This window comes from Kogia breviceps, chromosome 18 (assembly GCF_026419965.1).
Source record: "Kogia breviceps isolate mKogBre1 chromosome 18, mKogBre1 haplotype 1, whole genome shotgun sequence".
NCBI classification, from domain to species: domain Eukaryota; kingdom Metazoa; phylum Chordata; class Mammalia; order Artiodactyla; family Physeteridae; genus Kogia; species Kogia breviceps.
The window spans coordinates 13,081,950-13,099,523 of NC_081327.1; the positions used below are offsets into that span (position 1 = coordinate 13,081,950).

Consider the following 17,574-nt stretch of genomic DNA (forward strand, 5'->3'; position numbering starts at 1 on the left):
GAGAGCTTGATTCCACAAGCCTGGGAAAGCCTGCAAGGCCGAATGGCTGGATCCTTTCTCCAGCTGGGCTACATGGAGCTGACTGTTTGTCCTGGGCACCCTTTATCTCGATTTCCTGTTTCAGTAGTCAGACTTCAGTGTCCATAGAAACACCTAGGGAGCTTGTTACAAGTGAAGGACTTAGGGGCCCACCACCATGGTTCTGCTTCAGTACCTAAGGATCTGCATTTTAAGATGTACCTCTCCCCCAGCAATCCCAGTACCAGAGGTCCAGGGTCCACACTTTGGGAACTACTAGTTCTTGCAAAAAGATCTCTTGACAGCCCATCACCAGCAAGAAACAATTATTTGCCTGTGACAGTATTCCTTTCCAGCCCCTCTTAGGTTTCTCTGCTTCCCTCCCCCATAATATCCTATTGGATGATAGCCAATGCTAAGGTTCAACCTCCAACTCCTTTATTTACCCTCTCCAAGCCTCAGTTTTCTCAAATGAGGTAATCACTACCTCACTGGGCTGCAGTGAGGATTAAATGAGAAGGTATCTTATGCATAGTTCCTGACATTCAAAAAGTGTCCAATAAACATGAGTTCATGGATCTTGCCTTCTGATTTCTAGCTCCTCAAAAAGTATCAGTGGCTAAGCTGGCCTCTTTTGTATTCCTACAGGTTTTTAAACAATGGTCCTGAGGAGGACCAGGGGATAATCAAGGTGATGACTTCCCCCAGACTCATTCCCCTGTGGAAGGATTTTAAATACCTTATAAATGACATGATACATAAAAGCAAGGTAATGTATATGTAGAACATAAACATGTTATTGGCCTCTATCTAAAGAGTTATGAGCACTTCAGAGGAGCATAGAACCTCTATGCAGGAAGCAGGCAGGGTAGATGATAAAGACAACTGTCCCCTTAGTAGAAAGTGGGCCATCAACTTCCAAATGACTCTAGAGACCTCTTGCAAGGACATTTTGATGGTGAGAGGTTAACACTTTGAAGCATTTCAGAAGAACCAACCCTCTGGGAAGAGAGATTTTTCTAAAAGAGAATGGAGAAGGCACCAGAGAGAACATCTGCCAACCTCAGTTTTGCTATGGCTGGCTCTGTGTAAAAGGATCCCAGGTGCATGTTTCATAGCACATGCTCTATCACAGTGGGATAATACACACACACACACACACACATAGTGTGTGTGTCTATATATATATAATGTGCGTATATATGTGTGTATATATATAATGTATATATATAAAATGTGTATATGTGTGTGTGTATATATAAAATGTGTGTATATATAATGTATATATATAAAATGTATATATATGTGTGTGTATGTGTGTGTATATATATATATATATATATATATATATATATATATACATACACATAAAAAAATCTTCCTCCGTCAAACTTAAAGCCCAGATAGGGTGTCCTAAAAGTCTTACTTAGTGCAGTTTCAGGCTTTAATAAAGCTGCACTGACTTTGGGGATACTGTGTTACTTTACATGTGGGCATATGGCAGTGCACTTGCCTTTGTAATCTGTTAAACGTGTCTTTTATGACATATGTACCTTTTAGTCAGGAGGGAGAATGTTAGAGGACATGTTGGGAAGAACACCAATTTTCCCCTGTGCTCACACCATAAAATTTGCCCATATAGGCCCTATAGCGGTTTGGTTCGCTTTTGTGTTGGGGGTTTTGTTACATGCTTGTGAAGTATAGTGTCCCACAGGTGATAAATTGTTCATGTGTGGGAGCCACAGGAGTGATCCTTGGGGCTGAGGTGTAACTTTGAGAACTGCTTCAATTGTGACTTGCAAGAGAATATATTTAGTGTATATGTGTTCCTGGTCTCTTAGTTTATGCCATGCCTCTCCCCAGCAAACTTTAGATGACCCAAAGACTGATGTAGTTGTGTTGAGTGACCGGTCCCAGATCCTGTTCAAAGAGTCTCGCCATCCTCAAAATATGCCACTTATATGCTATTACTTCAGTGATGCCCACTTCTTTGCTTCTCTCTCATGGGTGACAACAAGCACAAAAGAAATACAGGTAAAACTACCCAGCCTTTCTTCTTAGCCCATTCTACAGGGGCCATGCCCATGTAAGTTCTGACCCTAGATTAACCCAGGAAGATATACCCCTTTAATGAAAGTGACCTGGATCCAGGATTCCCTGTGCATCCTTTCTCCAATTACAGTCTCTGTGTTGAACAGATTTTATGGTTCTCCTAAAGTAGGCCAAGGTTAGGGAAAGAGTCCCAGGTTTCCTGCTTCTACAATATTTCCAATTCCCAGAACCAGGGGGTAAAAATCACTCTAGAGTCTTCCAGTTTCTCCTTAGCAAGAGAAAAATAGCTGAATATTCTGCCCTTTCTTCTTCTACTATCTTTTCTAGGCAGTTCCCATCTTTTTCTCTTCTAGGCTGTGGTATGGATGAAGAGCAAAACTGAGGACATGGTGGAGAAGAGAACATTCTCCATGACCGAACGACTGCCGCCCATCCAGTCCATGGTTCACACAGGTTCCTTTCATATCCTCGTGATCTACTGTGGTGACCTGCTCCTACGGCTCTTTGGGGACCACTTTAAGTCATTCAAACACCTGGGTATAGTGCCCTGCCGCTTTAACATCAGCTGCCTCTGCTATGACCCAGAAATGAAGATGCTCCTGTCGGGAATCCTGGGGGCAGTGGTCACCTGGATCATGGAGCGGAGTGGCAAGGGTCTCCAAATAGCCCACATGGTTTCCATGCCTGGTGATGAGCTTGTCCACAACATCATGTTGAACGGCCCCAATGGCTCCCTTGTAGTCCTGTGTGAGACTGTGGTGAGGGTCCTTGAGCGCCAGGGCCATGGCCGGCTGGCAGAGGTGAAGAGGTTCCCTTCCACCACCAGTGGCTCCTCAATCACCTGCTGCTTCACCTGTTTTGAGCAGGGCTTTCTCTATGCTGGAAACAGGACTGGGGAAATCCAAGTGTGGAGCCTCAATCAGGGCCACGCACTCCACAGTTTCAAGGCCCATTTCTCATCGGTGATATGTATCCGCAGCCGGCCAGAAGCCCACACCCTGCTAACAGCCGGCCAAGAAGGTTTAATCAAGGAGTGGAACCTGACTTCAGGGAGTCTGCTGCGGCGGCTAGAACTTGGCGAGGAACTGTATCAACTGCAGTTTATTGATAGCACTACTTTCTTCTGCCAGACTACCCATTCTTTCTCCTTGCGCAGTCTGCCCTGCTTCTATAACCTCTTCAATGTCTGTGGCTCTGCTCCCCAGCAGATACGTCGGGTCCACTGTGGCAATAACTGGTTCCGGATCCTGTGCGTTACTGAGGATGGCTTGTTGCGCTTTTTGTCCCCACTAACAGGGAATCTTCTGGTTATCACCTGGCCCTTCTCAATCCTGGACCAGGCTGTGGATTGGGCCTATGACCCAGATAAAGAGGAGCTCTTTGTAGCAACCGGCACCACAGATGTGCTGGTATTTGACACAACCCGCTGCCCTTGCCCAGCCAAGTATCTTATATGCACCTCACCAGATTCTCAGGACTTGGTACAATGCCTGGCTTATGGGCATTTCCACCTGGGTCGGGGTCTAGAAGGACTAATGTTCTCTGGACACCAGAGTGGTGTGATCAGAGTGCTTTCCCAGCACAGCTGTGCCCAAATAGAGAAATTCATGCACTTTGGGGCTGTATTAGCACTCTCTACACTGCCTGGAGGGCTTTCTGGTTGCCGAGAAAACTCTTTGCTCTGTTCCTATGGAATGGATGACTATGTACACCTATCAGAAGCTGTGCTTGAAGGGGTGAGAGTGCAGCTGCAGCCCCTCACCAGCATTCTCAGCAGGTGTCATCTAACACACTTGATACTCTTGCCCAAGTCTGTGAGTGCCATCACAGAGACTAACTGCCTGCGTCTCTGGAATTTCCATGACTTTCTGTCCTCTGGGTCACAGGAAGGCTCAACGTTCATTGAGACATTGCCTCTGCACCAGTGTACCATCACATCTTTTGATGTCTGCCTACACTTGAGTCTTTTTGTCACGGGTGGCAGTGATGGCTCTGTCCGGATCTGGAACTTCCATGGTAGACTTATAGCCATGCTGGACTCATCATTGCACTTTGGCCCACTCTGCTTTGCAAATGACCGGGGTGACCTGCTTGTCACTTTCAACCAGAGTCTTTATCTGGTGTCCTGTTTAAAACTGCTTCCCTCAGCCCTGCTGGCTCGCCTTTCCCTTATGGGTATGACAGATGAAGTTCTAGAAGTTCCTAAGGCTTTCATACCAAGCTTCTTCTTCTCCTTTGAGACCATGTTTGTGCCCAAGTATATCTACTTCGGACAAGGGCAACAGCAATTAGTGGGTCTGGAGAACCTTGTCAATAATCGGGCCATCGCCTTTGATCATAATGTGCCACATGTCATAGAAGAAGATGAGCAAGGGAGCCCTGTGTTACTGTCTTCCTTCAGACACGATTCCTTGTATAAGCAAGCTGATTGGACGCAGGTGAAAAAACCTCCTCATTCCCATTATGTGCTTCCTCCACAGCTACAGCTGACTACCTGGGATGGACTCAACCCTTACCAGATACTGCGATACTACTTTGGTCATGGGCAGAAATGGCTCTTGGCTCCTGATTGCTACATCCCTAACTCAGTGATTCGTGCCCGTCTTTGGCCACAGGGCAGCCCAATATACCTACAGTGCAACCTGCACTCACCCATGCGGGAGCTGGAATGGGACAAGTCTCAACAATTCTTCTTCTGGCACGGTAGGGAAAGAGCTATAAGTGATGTAGGAGAATATGCACGTGAAAAGGAGGATGAAGACTTCCTCGAAATAAGAGCATCAAAGGATATAACTTACAATGTTCTTACAGACTCAGCAAACTGCAGTTGGCTGGGAAGAAAGATGAGTGAAATAGCTATCAATAGCCTGATAGAGACAGTTCTCAATATTATGATCCATGCTTCTCCACTGAAGTACCAGTGCTGTATTGGTGCACTAGGGCAAATCTTTGCCTCTTACCAGGTGTCTCCACTCCTGCGTGCTGAAACAGCCCATCGTCTGTTGGATGATACAACCAATTCCAATCCACTGATCCTAGAGCTAGCCTGGGAAGGGCTGAAGCGTCTAGGAATGATTACGCATCTCTTTGCCGTGCCTCTGGCCCAAAGACTAATGGACAAAGATGAAAGAGTGAGGAATAAGGCCCTGAGCCTCATGGCTGAGACTGGAATCCACTCTAAGACCTCACTCTTAAACTTGATCCAGAACCAAGATACTTTCCGGGATATGCAGTAAGTTCTTTGTGCCTTCCTCAGTTCTTTACTAGCTTCTGATTTTCTTCTTCCCCTTTCCCATTTTTCCCTTCTCTGCCTTCACTGTCTCTTCATCTCTGTTCATTAGCTCTTCCTGTCCTTTTTCCTTGTTCATAGTCTTTTTCCATTCCTAGACTATCCTGATGATCCCCTAACTGCTCACTCCTTTCTCCATTTCTTCTCCTATTCCTGTTTGTCCCCTACGTCTTCAAGTGCCCCCTTTTCACCCTCTTCTCCTACCCTTGAAGGCCCCATACAGGTCACGCCATGCATTACCATCTTGGCTTCCTAGACTTTTTCCTTCTTCGCCATTCTTTACCTCTACATACACTGTCTCTGTTGGTCATGTTGTCAAGTCCCCTGCCTGTTCCATAGCTGTTCTTTCCTTCTCATTCTCCCTCTTGTCCCTCCCTGATTCAGCATGGTCCTTCCTCTCCTTTGACTTTCATAGGCAGGAAATGATTGGGGAAGAAACCCTGGACCATCTGCTGGGAATGCGGGCCACAGATCTCCAAATCCTTCATACCCAAGTAGAGCAGCGATTGAATGAAAACCTGATCTTATCACTGGGTGATGAAAAGCCTACTTTTTCTTTAGATGTCTCAGGGGCTTCTGAACTTGCCGCCCTTTCCAACCAACTTGATACAGCTCCTGAAGAACCTGAAGTTGCCTACAAGCCCAGCAAAGGCCAAAGACGGGGCCGAGTAGGAGGCAGAAAGCATAGTATGTATGGGGTGATCTGGTTAATGCCTCAGGGTCCCCAAGAGGCAGGGTAGTTAAGGCTAACGTGGGTCAAGAGGTATCAGATAGGAACAGAGGTAAGTGGGAAGATCCTTTCACAGAAAAGAACCTTCCTAGGAAGAATCCACCCAAATTCAGAGAGACTCCAAAACCTATCTCTGTAAGACTTGACAGAGGTGGGCGGGGATGGGGAGGGAAGAGGGAAGGCACTGGGAATAAAGCAGGGAGAATGCCTTTTTTTAAAAAAAAGGCCTCAGCCCCCTCTGTTGCTACATCTGTTATGACAGTTCCTCTTAGCTCATACCAGATTTTGGGAAGGGCTTCATTTAAGCCTCCCATGCTTCCCTTATCTACATCTCCTGATTCTCCCTATAGCCCCAAAATTTTTGCAGAGCCTCAAGAAGATGAAAGAGACTGGCACAGAGCCAGGTCCCTTAGAGGGTGAAGGTGATCAGAGTGAAGCTGCACCAACTGAGGGGGAGGAGTTTAGGTCTTCAACCTCCAGTATACTGAAGATTTCAAAAGATGATGAAAAAGAGCCTCCAGGGATAGATGCCTCAAAGGATCATGTTGCATTGACCCTGAAGACGCTGGGGAAGATACGTGACAAAAGAGGCAGGAAAGCAACACTTCAGAAACCCATAAAGAGGCGCAAGAGGAAGACAATAGACACTGAAGTTACAGTTGAGGACTCTCCAGGGCAGGGTGCCTCTGGAGCTCCTGGCCACAGAACTACCCCTGGAGATGGCTCATCATGGCGGGACGATCTATGTCGTCTTATGACCCTGAGGATATCTGGTTCCCAGACAAAAATGTCAGAAGCTCTAAACACTGAGCTAGTGACCATGGCTCAGGAGGTGCTGGCAGATCGACAGCCCAGCTGGGAGCTCTTTCAGGAGATCTGCCCCCTGTTGAAGAAAGAAAGTAAGGAACTGCTTGAGGACCTTGACTGGGATGTAGCCTGGCCAGAGGAGAAACCAGTTTTTCCTCATGGAGGAGCAATTAGAGAGGACATGGTGATCAGAGACAAGGACAAGGAAGAGGAGACAAAAGAGGAGCAAGAGCGAAAGAAAGAAAGGGATGTGCAGGACTTGCGGGAAACCCAAGTGATTCCAAAAAAAGGCAAGAAAAGGAAAGTTGTTTTTTTAGAAACAGACATAACCAAGGGAAAACAAATATCAAAGAAAGAAGAGAAGAAACCCTCTAAGAAGCCTTCTAAGCAGGAGGGGAAAGCAGTCCAACAGGAAATAAAAGTGGATAAAAAAGAGAGGAAAAAAACCAAAGAAGAGGAGAGGGACGTGAGTCAGGTAGTGGGGGAAAAGGCCAAATTAGAGGAGAAAGTGGTTGAGCAAGAAGGAAGACCAGTTAAGGAAGAGACAAAGCTGTCTTGGCAGGAGTGGAAGAAGTCCTGGGATCAGTGGAAACAGGCCAACAGAGAGACGAGGATATCCTGGGATGAATGGAAGAAAACCTGGGAAAGCAGACATCTTCAGGAAGAGGAGAAGCTCCATGAGGAGGAAGAAAAGCTGTTCCCAGATGAGGAAGAGATGGAGAGGGACAAGAGGAAGCAGACATGGGATGAATGGTCACAGATCTGGGAAAAAATGTCAGCCAGGGCCAGGGAGCAATTGTTGGAGGATGAGGAGGAAGTGACCCTGGAGGAAGAATTGTCTCAGGAGTGGGAAGGAGAAGAAGCAGCAGCAGAAGAAGAAGAAGAAGGAGAAGAGCTGATGACAGAAGAGCAGAGACAGATCCACCAGGAATATAAGCAGGCACAGGTTGAGAGGAAACGGGCCCGAGTTGAAATAAAACGAGCCCAAGAAAAGAGGAAGCTGGCAGAAGAAGTAGAGAAGCTAGCACAGGAAGAGAGAAAACTGGCTCAGGAAGAGAAAAAAATGGCCAGAGACTATGAGAAACTGTCCCAGAAAGACAGGAAAATGGTCAAGGCAGAGAGGAAGTTTATCCAGAATGAGGAAAAACTAGCCCAAAGAGAGGAGATGCTAACCCAGGAAGCAGAGAAATTGACCCAGCGAAGGAAGAAACTGGCCATGAAATTGGAGAAACTGGCTCAAGAAGAAGAGAAAATAGCAAAGAAAGGAGGGAAGCTAGCTGAGGTTAAAAATATATTGGTCCAGAAATTGGAAAAACTGGCCCAGAAGGAGCAAGATCTAGCATGGCAAGAAAAGGAACTAGCCCAGGAATTGGAGGACCTGGCATGGGAAGAGGAGGAACTGAATCAGGAAGAGGAGGAACTGGTCAATGAAGAGGAGAGACTGGGTCAGGAGGAGACCACACTGGCCTCTCAAGAGGAGAAACTGAATGTGGAAGAGAAAGAAGTGGTCCAAGAAGAAGAACTGCTGATCCAGGAAGAGGAGAAACTGGTCCAGAACAAGGAAACACTGGCTGAGGAAAAGAAAAGACTTGGCCAGAAAAGGGAGCAATTGATGGAGAATAAGCAAAAGTTGGCCCAGGAAGAAGAGCTGCTGATCCAGGAAGAGAAGAAACTGGTCCAGAACAAGGAAACACTGGCTGAGGAAAAGAAAAGACTTGGCCAGAAAAGGGAGCAATTGATGGAGAATAAGCAAAAGTTGGCCCAGGAAGAAGAACTGCTGATCCAGGAAGAGGAGAAACTGGTCCAGAACAAGGAAACACTGGCTGAGGAAAAGAAAAGACTTGGCCAGAAAAGGGAGCAATTGATGGAGAATAAGCAAAAGTTGGCCCAGGAAGAAGAGCTGCTGATCCAGGAAGAGAAGAAACTGGCCCAGGACAATGTAAAATTTCCTGAAGAAGAGGAAAGACTTGGCCAGAAAAGGGAGCAACTGATGGAGAATAAGCAGAAATTGGCCCAAGAAGAAGAGCTACTGATCCAGGATGAGAAGAAACTGACCCAGGACATGGAAACACTGCCTGGGGAGGAGGCAACACTTGTCCAGAAAAGGGAACAATTGATAAAGAATAAGCAAAAACTGGCCCAGGAAAGGAATAAATTGGTCCAGAACAAGGAAGAACTCCCCCAAACCAAGGAAATACTAGCCTGGAGGCAGAAGACTCTGGCTCAGGAGAAGGTGAAACTGGCTCAGAGGAAAGAAAATTTAATCCAGCTCAAAGAAAGCCTCACCCAGAAGAGAAAGAAATCAGACCAAGAAAAGAAGAAACTGGACAGGTACAAGAAGAGACTGGTTCAGATAGAGAAGAAGCTGATGGAGGAAAAGGAGAAACCTTTTCAGAAGAAGGAGAAATTGGCTGCTATAGAGGAAAAACTGACCCAGTTAGAGGAAAGCCTAGCTGAGAAACAGCACCAAATAGCCCAGGACAAAATGAAATTAGCTATGGAAAAGAGGGTGATATTCCAAGGACTGAAACAGCTCAGAGGTGACTGGTCTATTACTAAGGAAGAAAAGGCATTGGGCATGGAAATAAAGAAATTGGCCTGGGAGAAGGTGAGACTGGCTGAGGGAAAGGAAACTCTCTTTAAAAAAGAGACTCAAGAAACTTCAAGACAGGGAAGACCAACTAAGGATGAACTAGAACTAATTAAGAGGAAATTGTCACTAGAGGAAAAGATACTGGTCTATGAAGATAGGATACTGGCCACAGAGCAAACAGACATTACCAACGGAAAACTGGAGTTTACTAGAGGAGGGAGAGTATGTGCCCAGGAAGAAAGGAAGCTAGCCAAATTAATAAGGAAGTTGGCTAAAGAAAGCAAGGACATTTCCAAGGAACCATTAAAAGTAAGCAGCAAAATCTTAAAGATACTTCAAGCCCTTATCAAAAAAGAAAGGAAACTAACCCAGGAAGAAATAGAGATGACAAAGTTAAAGAGGTCATTCTTTACTAAGGAAAAGGAATTGAACAAGGTACAGAACGAACTTGATGCCAAGGAGTGGGATTTTTCTGAGGAACAACCAGAAATTGCCACAGATGAGAAGAAACTGGCTAAGAGGCAGAGAAAACTGGCCAAGGAAATGAGAAGATTGATAAAGAAAGAGAAAAAGATGACTGAGGAGGAAAGCAGATTGGCCAGGCAACAGAGAGAAGTCATACAGGAAGAAGAGGAGGATGAAATAATGGAGAAAGAAGAGGCAAAGCCATTACTTAAACAAAGGTCACGAAAGATAAAAAAGCTAAAGAGAGTTGATTTGCAACAGGAAGAGTTTCTCAGTCAAGAGGATGAGGTGAAAAGTGTGAAAAGTGAAGAGAGCTTTTCTGAAGAAATGGAAAGCTTGTTAGATGAAATAGAGCGAGAGAGTTTGTCTGAAGAGCAGGAGGAGGAGGAAGAGGAGGAAATGGAAGAGGAGGAGGAAGATGAAGGGAAGGAGAAGAAGAAGAAAAAGAAGAAGGTGCAGGAGGAGGAAGAGGAGGAGGAAGTGTTTGAGAAAGAGAAAAGCATGAGTGAGGAAGAGATGGAACGTTTGAGTGAGAAAGAGGGGGAGGAAGAGGAGAGAAGCTCATTGGAAGAAGAGGTAGACAAGAAGAAAGAGATCTTTAAAAAAGAAAAACTATTTAAGTTACCAGGAGAAAGAAAAAAGGACTTAAAAGGAAGAGAAGCAGTCCCTTCTATTGAGAAAAGAATCCCTGAGGTCAAAGGCAGTGCTGTAAAATTTGAAGTTCTGAAAAGCCCTTCCAAGCAACTGATAGTTCTGGGGAGGGAAGAGAAGATACCAGTGCCAGGGTCAACTAAACAAATATCCTGGGAAGATAAGGCCACAGTACTTGAGACGTCCAGGGTATTCCCAGGGACAGGGTTTATGGATAAACAAGAAGAACTGTTGAAGAAATATAAGCCCATACCTCTACAAGTTTTGGATACAGCTTTGGAGTCCCAAGTGCCTGACTTAAAGACCCCATATTTATCCCACATATTGAAGAAGACCATGGAAGCTCATAAACTCCAAGGCAAACACCTAGGGGCCAAGTGGCAGTGGCTTCTGCAGCGTCATCCATCTCTGAAGGGACAGACTGAGGTACAATTACCTGTGTCCAAAATCCTGGCTGAGGAAATATATGCAGATGTCAGTCTCTCAGATGTAGAGTGGATCTACCATGTCCTAGAACAGATGGAGGCAGGAGAACAGCTTTCTAGGGATAGTTTCCACAGATTGTGCCAGCTTCTCAAAGACCTCACTGCAAAGGAAAACTTAGAGTGGATGCATCTGGCCAAACTTGAAGCCATTGTGTACCGTCACAAGCAGAACCTGGAATCACGAAGCACAAGTATCTCAAAACCCAGTAAGGAGCCCATGGGTCCAAAATACCTGAAAGTGATCCCTCCTATAAAAGGAAAGGAAAAGGAAAGCTGGCTAAAACCTTCGGCTGTCTTCACACCGAAGTCCCCATTAGCTACCAAAATGATTCCAGACCTGAAGGCTATAAATTGGCATCTTCTAGGAGAGCCTTACAGGAGTGTGCGGGCAGAGCAGATATCCACTGCTCGCAAGGAGATGGAGATGCAACACCATTATCCTCCAACAAGAGACATTTTCACAGGTGCCCTTGACCCTGTGGAAAAACAAACCCTAGCACTGATGTTTCAAAAGGACTTCTGGGCTTTTAAGGATAAGGGCAGGTTTGCCAAATTGCCCAAGTTGGAAAAGAAGGCACAGCCCATCTCTAAAAAAAAGGACAAGGTGCCTCTATGGGAGACATTTGTGGCAATGTACCATGTTTTGCGGATGTTGCAGGAGCGATACGCGAATGACAGTGCTGCTTGGATGGAACAGTTCTACCATCTCATGGACCTGTACCAACTTAAGTCCCCCCGAATTCAGAGGCTACTACAGGAACTGCTACTGAGAGGGGAACCCCAGTCCCAAGAGATCATTTACAAAGAGGCCCTAAAGACCATGGAGCTAGTTCCTGGGGAGCGGTTGTTCTACCACCTGTTCTGTGGTAGCTCTCACACCCCTAAACGTCCTCTGGAGTTCCAGGAGGTGGTTCCCCTCCCAGGGAAGAACAGTGTACGTACCATGCTCCCTATGGGCATTGCCCAGTATGGGATCTTAGAACTTGTCTGGAAGAGCCTGCCACAAGCTGATTTACACCTCACCAAGGAATTGCCCTACCCCCTAATTTGGGACTGAAGGGGCAGGACTTTTCATTCCCACCTGGAGAAAGGCCTTGTCACCAGAATCTAGACATTTATCCCTAGGGCCCACACAGAGGTAGAGCCATGCCAAAGTTCTTTCCCTATCTAGTTCCAGAAACCAGCTTTTTATACGTGGAATAAAGAGGAGATTCTCATTTATAACAAGCACTGTGATGTGTCCCTTTTCCTCAAATGCTGCTTCTCCAGAAAGGTAACCAGGGAGACCAGATACTCACATACTCTTGAGAGTGGGAAGACTTCCCCAAAGCCAGTGGTGCTCACTCACCCTCTGGAGGCCTTCAGGCAGAAGAGTCTGTCCTTGTCCTCTTCCTTCCTTGCCCCTCACCATTCTCCCTTAAAGACCATAGGAAGGAAAGCACCTGGCACAAAAATGTATTTTGGGCATTAATATTAGAGGCCTTGATATAATGGAAAGAAAATGGATTTTAGAATCAGAAGACCCAGTATGTTGCCCCTTTGTTTTGGGGGGTACACAGTGGAGGCAGACTCTTTCCTGACCATAGTTCTGCATGCTGATGACTTGAGTACCAAACAGCAGGTATGGCGGGTGTTGAGGAGATCCTCAGAGAACAGGAAAAAACTTCAATAAGTTCTAGCCAGTACCACCTGGTGACCTCATTACTGGATGGCATTAAGAGATGAGGCCATTTGAGGTTAAAGCAGGAAGAAAAGGAGGGAAGCCTATATCTTTCACTTCCTTTGCCAACCTGGACATGGGTTTTGGGTAGGATGATAGAATGAGAATTTGAAAGATTAGGTGTAAGCTCAAATAGGCCCCCAACTATCTAGGGACTTATGATCGTTCCCTCTAGCAATATAGGAGACAACAGTTAAAGGGAAAGAGGTAGTAAAATGGAAGAAGTTGTCACTGCCAGTAATGCTGCTCCTCCCCGATCTCCTCTCCCCACTATAGAGACTTCAAAACTGCCTCTTTCCAGGTAAGCTGAACCAACAGATTTTAGAAAGTAGCCCATCTATGCCATTTGCCACCCTCCATCCCAACCTCTCCTTTATTATTCTACTCCCTCCACCTGAGTTTGCTTTTGTGGGGAAGCCAGGAATAGAGAGCAAGAGAACATTTTGAGAAGTTGGATTCACCTTGAAGGCCAAGGGTAATGAGAGCCCTGAGTGTGTAGTTGGGCTCTTCCATGTCAGACTACATATCAGGCCACATGGAGTATATGAAAGCTGTGGGCTGGGACAGGGAGCCTCAAAAAGGATGATTGACCCAGCAGCCAGGCAAGGCAGCAGAAGTAAGGATGGTCCAGCTGGCTCTGCAGCCTTAACCTGAATCATTTCTCCTTTTTGGCCTCTGTTTACTAGTCTGTGTCAAAAAGAGGATAATGAACATATTACAAATATAAGGCATGGCAGAGGGGACATCACTACAGACCCTACAGACATTAAAAGGATGAAGACTAATATGAACAACTCTAGGGCCATAAATTTGACAACACAGATGAAAAGGACAAATTCCTTGAAAGATCCAGAAAGGGAATAGTAATACCTAACAAATTCATTTTGCAGGATATCAGTGGGTCCCCGGTCAACAAACAAACAAACAAAACACAGTGACAAAAAATAGTCTTAACTGTTGTCCCAGGGTCAGGAAGTCTATGGATGGCTCTTCAGGGAGCCTCAAAACCTTGGTACTGGCTACAACAACCTAGACACTCTTTTGCCTTTGCCAGAATTGCAGAGACTAGGGCTTGTTTGTATTTTCTCTTTATTATGAAAAATTTCAATCACTAAAGTAGAAAAGAGTATTATAATGAACCCCCAGATCCCCATCACCCCATCATTTAATTGTAAACATCTTGCAAAAATTGCTTCATCTGGGACTTCCCTGGTGGTGCAGTGGTTAAGAATCCACCTGCCAATGCAGGGGACACAGGTTCCATCCCTGGTCCGGGAAGATTCCACATGCTGTGGGGCAACTAAGCCCATGCACCACAACTACTGAGCCTGTGCTCTAGAGCCCACGTGCCACAACTACTGAGCCCACGTGCCACAACTACTGAAGCCCATGCACCTAGAGCCCATGCTCCGCAACAAGAGAAGCCACCTCAATGAGAAGCCTGTGCACCTCAACGAAGAGTAGCACCCACTCGCCACAACTAGAGAAAGCCCGCGTGCAGCAACAAAGACCCAACGCAGCCAAAAATAAATAATTTATTTTTTAAAAATTGCTTCATCTAATTTTTCCTTTGTTGAAGTATTTTAAAATAAATCCCAGACATCATGATATTCCAACCCTAAATAATTTGATACTCATCTCTAAAAAATAAAATTTTCTTATATAATAATTTTCACATCTAACAAAATTAATAATTCCTTAATATTATCCAATGCTCTATGCAGATTTTCCTGGTTGTCCCAAAAAATGTCCTTTTATGCTTAATTTGTTTGAATCAGAATTCAAACAAGGTCTACACACTGGATTTTACTGTTATGCTTCCTAAGACTCTTTTTCTTTTTTTTTTTTCTTTTTGGACGCGTTGTGCAGCATGTGGGATCTTAATTCCCTGACCAGGGATCGAACCCGTACCCCCTGCAGTGGCAGTTTGTAGTCTTAACCACTGGACCACTAGGGAAGTCCCCCTAAGACTATTTTAATCTTAAATATTTATACTCCCCTCTCTCCAGTTTTTCAGTTTTTTCATTCAGTGTCTTTGTTGAAGACACTGAATCAATTATGCTGTAGATTTCTCCCATGTAGTTTTCTGACTGAGCAGAGTTTTGCTAAATGAGATCTGGATGTGCTTCAAGGGTATGAAACCCCCGAAATTAGATAAAAAGAATTGTTCGTATGTGCTAGGTATTCCCCCACCCATTGCCTTGGAGAGGGAGCATCCTTCCAAGTTTGTTCTTCTTTGGGTACTCTCTCTCAGTTCTAGGGTACCATATAGATTTTTCTTATATCTTATAATGGTTTGGGGGCCATTTTGAGGCCTTGGCTTTTACTCCGCATTTGATGGAAACCATAGGAAGGTTCTGAGCAGATGAGTGATAAAAAGCTAATTTACAGGGAATTCCCTGGTGGTCCAGTGGTTAGAACTCTGCACTTTCACTGCCGAGGGCATGGATTTGATCTCTGATTGGGGAACTAACACCCCACAAGCCTGGTGCAGCTTGGCCAAAAAAAACCCTAATTTACATATTCTTTTTTTTTTTTTTTTTTTTTTTTTTGTGCTAGGCGGGCCTCTCACTGTTGTGGCCTCTCCCGTTGCAGAGCACAGGCTCCGCGGCCATGGCTCACGGGCCCAGCCACTCCGCGGCATGTGGGATCTTCCCGGACTGGGGCACAAACCCGTGTCCCCTGCATCAGCAGGCAGACTCTCAAACACTGTGCCACCAGGGAAACCCTAGAAGTGGTTCTTGAAGTATCAGGATTCTCTGATGGGCAAAACTGAGGGTCAGGCCCCTGCCCCAGCCCCAGCCCCAGCCCCAGCCCCAGCCCCAGCCCCAGCACTTACCTCTATACCAGCTAAAAGGCCTTGCCACTCAGAAGTAAGATTCTCAGTTGAGGACTGGATTAGTAATGCTTTAATAAGACTGGAAGCAGGAGAACAACTTTCAAGGGACAGTTTCCATGGACTGAGCCAACTCCTCAGACACTTTACTTCAAAGGGATATTTGAAATGGATGTATCTGTACAATCTTAAAGCCATTGCTAAACACCTCCAGCAGAACCTACAGATGGGTCACATAGATATATCACAACCCTATAAAGATGTTTTGAGTCTAGTACACTTAAAAGTGATCCCTCCAATTAGAAGGAAAGAAATGGAGAGCTGGCTAGAGCCATTCCCTATCCCTGAACCAGTGTTACCATCATCTACTAAGAGGACTCAAACCCCACAAGCTCTCAGTTGGCATCTCTTAGCTGAGTTCTATAGGAAGAAGCAGGTACAACAGTTATCTACTGCTGTCAAGGAGTTAAAGCACCTTTATCCAATCAGAAAGGATGTTCCTACAGCTGTCTACCCCTCTGTGGATAAAGAATCCCTGTCCTTGGACTTCCGAGCCTTGAGGGGAAGGGGTGAGCTCCTCAAATTTCACAAGGCAAAGAAGAAAGCCCAGCCCAGCCCTGCACCAGTGTTACCATCAACTACCAAGACAATTCAAGACCCAAAGGCTATAACTTGGCATCTTTTAGGAGAGCCTTACAGGAGTGCATGGGCACAGCAGTTATCCAATGTTCTCAAAGAGATGGAAGTGTGACCTTTTTATCCTGCCACAAGAGATATTTTCACAGGTGCCCATACCTCTGTGGAAAAACAAACTCTAGCACTGAGGTTTCAGAAGAATCTCAGGGCTTTTAAGGGTAAAGGCAGGCCCTTCAGGTTGCCCCAACTGGAGAAGAAGGCACAGCCCATCTCTAAAGAAAAGGAAGAGCTGCCTCAGTGGGAGACATTTGTGGCATTGTACCATGTTTTGCGGATGTTGCAGGAGCAATATGCTAAAGACAGTGCTGCTTGGATGGATCAGTTCTACCGTCTCATGGACCTGTACCAACTTAAGTCTCCCAGAATCCAGAGGCTGCTACTAGAGTTGCTGCAGAGAAAGAAACTCCAACCACAAGAGACCATCTAAAAAAGGCCCTGAAAACCAAGGAGTTGGTACTTGGTGAACGGTTATTCTATGGCCTGTTTTGTGGTAGTTCTCATGTCCCTGCAGGTCCCCTTGAGTTCCAGAATGTTGTACCCTCGCCTGGGCAGAATAGGGTGCATACTATCCAACCTGTGGGCATCGCCCAGTATGGGTTCTTAGAACTTGCCTGGAAAAGGCTACCACAAGTCAATCCTTACCGAATTGAGAGGCTGCCCAATATCTCTACTCCCACTCTCTGATTTGGCCTAATATTAAGACTCTGGGGTCTTACTGGAAAATAAGCCTGGGCCACAGATTTTAAGCCTCTTTACCTGTTCCCCACGTCAAGGTGGGACTAGACAAGGACTCCTTTTCATTCAGCTCCAGAAACCTATTACTATGTACTGAATAAAATGACATCTCTCAATCGTAACAAATATTCTAGCTTATTTCTCTTCCCCCACCCCTCAAGCCTAGAATCCCCTAGAAAGTAGCCAAAAAAAAAAAAAAAAAAACAAATAAACTTTGTCTTAAGAGGGACAAGTTTTTCATTCAGTAGGCTACATCCTTTGGAGGGTAAGGGTGAGTGTTTGATCACCTTTTGATAGAAAAGCCTGTCCAGCACTCAAATTCTTTGGCTACTATTTCCTTTCCTCAAAAGATCCTGGAGGGACAGTGTCTGGCACGGGTGGACTTTTGTTTATTTAGCATTAATATGAGAGGAAGCAAAGAAGACCCATAATTTTGCCCCTTTATAAACTTTGTTCTTGACTTAAGTTCCTCAACATCTCTAAGCTTCAGTGTTCTC

At 45.5% G+C, this 17,574-nt stretch overlaps 2 protein-coding genes across 2 annotated transcripts; both read left to right on the forward strand.

Moving 5' to 3' along the window:
- Window positions 1-712: 712 nt before the first annotated feature.
- Window positions 713-12,147, forward strand: WDR87 (WD repeat domain 87). The gene is made up of 5 exons (XM_059045687.1): window positions 713-787; window positions 2,424-5,302; window positions 5,775-6,046; window positions 6,440-8,400; window positions 8,653-12,147. The coding sequence occupies exons 1-5, from the start codon at window positions 713-715 to the stop codon at window positions 12,145-12,147; spliced, it is 8,682 nt and encodes a 2,893-aa protein (XP_058901670.1).
- Window positions 12,148-15,572: 3,425 nt separating this feature from the next.
- LOC131745348 (WD repeat-containing protein 87-like) lies at window positions 15,573-17,026 on the forward strand. The gene is given in 3 exon segments (XM_059045688.2): window positions 15,573-15,998; window positions 16,257-16,764; window positions 16,767-17,026. Coding segments are annotated over 3 exon segments (1,194 nt in total).
- Window positions 17,027-17,574: the final 548 nt, after the last annotated feature.

Coding starts and splice junctions, on each gene's coding strand:
- WDR87 (XM_059045687.1), top strand. CDS start 713: ATGACTTCCCCCAGACTCATTCCCCTGTGGAAGGATTTTAAATACCTT. Junction 5,303..5,774: donor GATACTTTCCGGGATATGCA/GTAAGTTCTTTG, acceptor TGACTTTCATAG/GCAGGAAATGATTGGGGAAG. Junction 6,047..6,439: donor AGTAGGAGGCAGAAAGCATA/GTATGTATGGGG, acceptor TTCTCCCTATAG/CCCCAAAATTTTTGCAGAGC.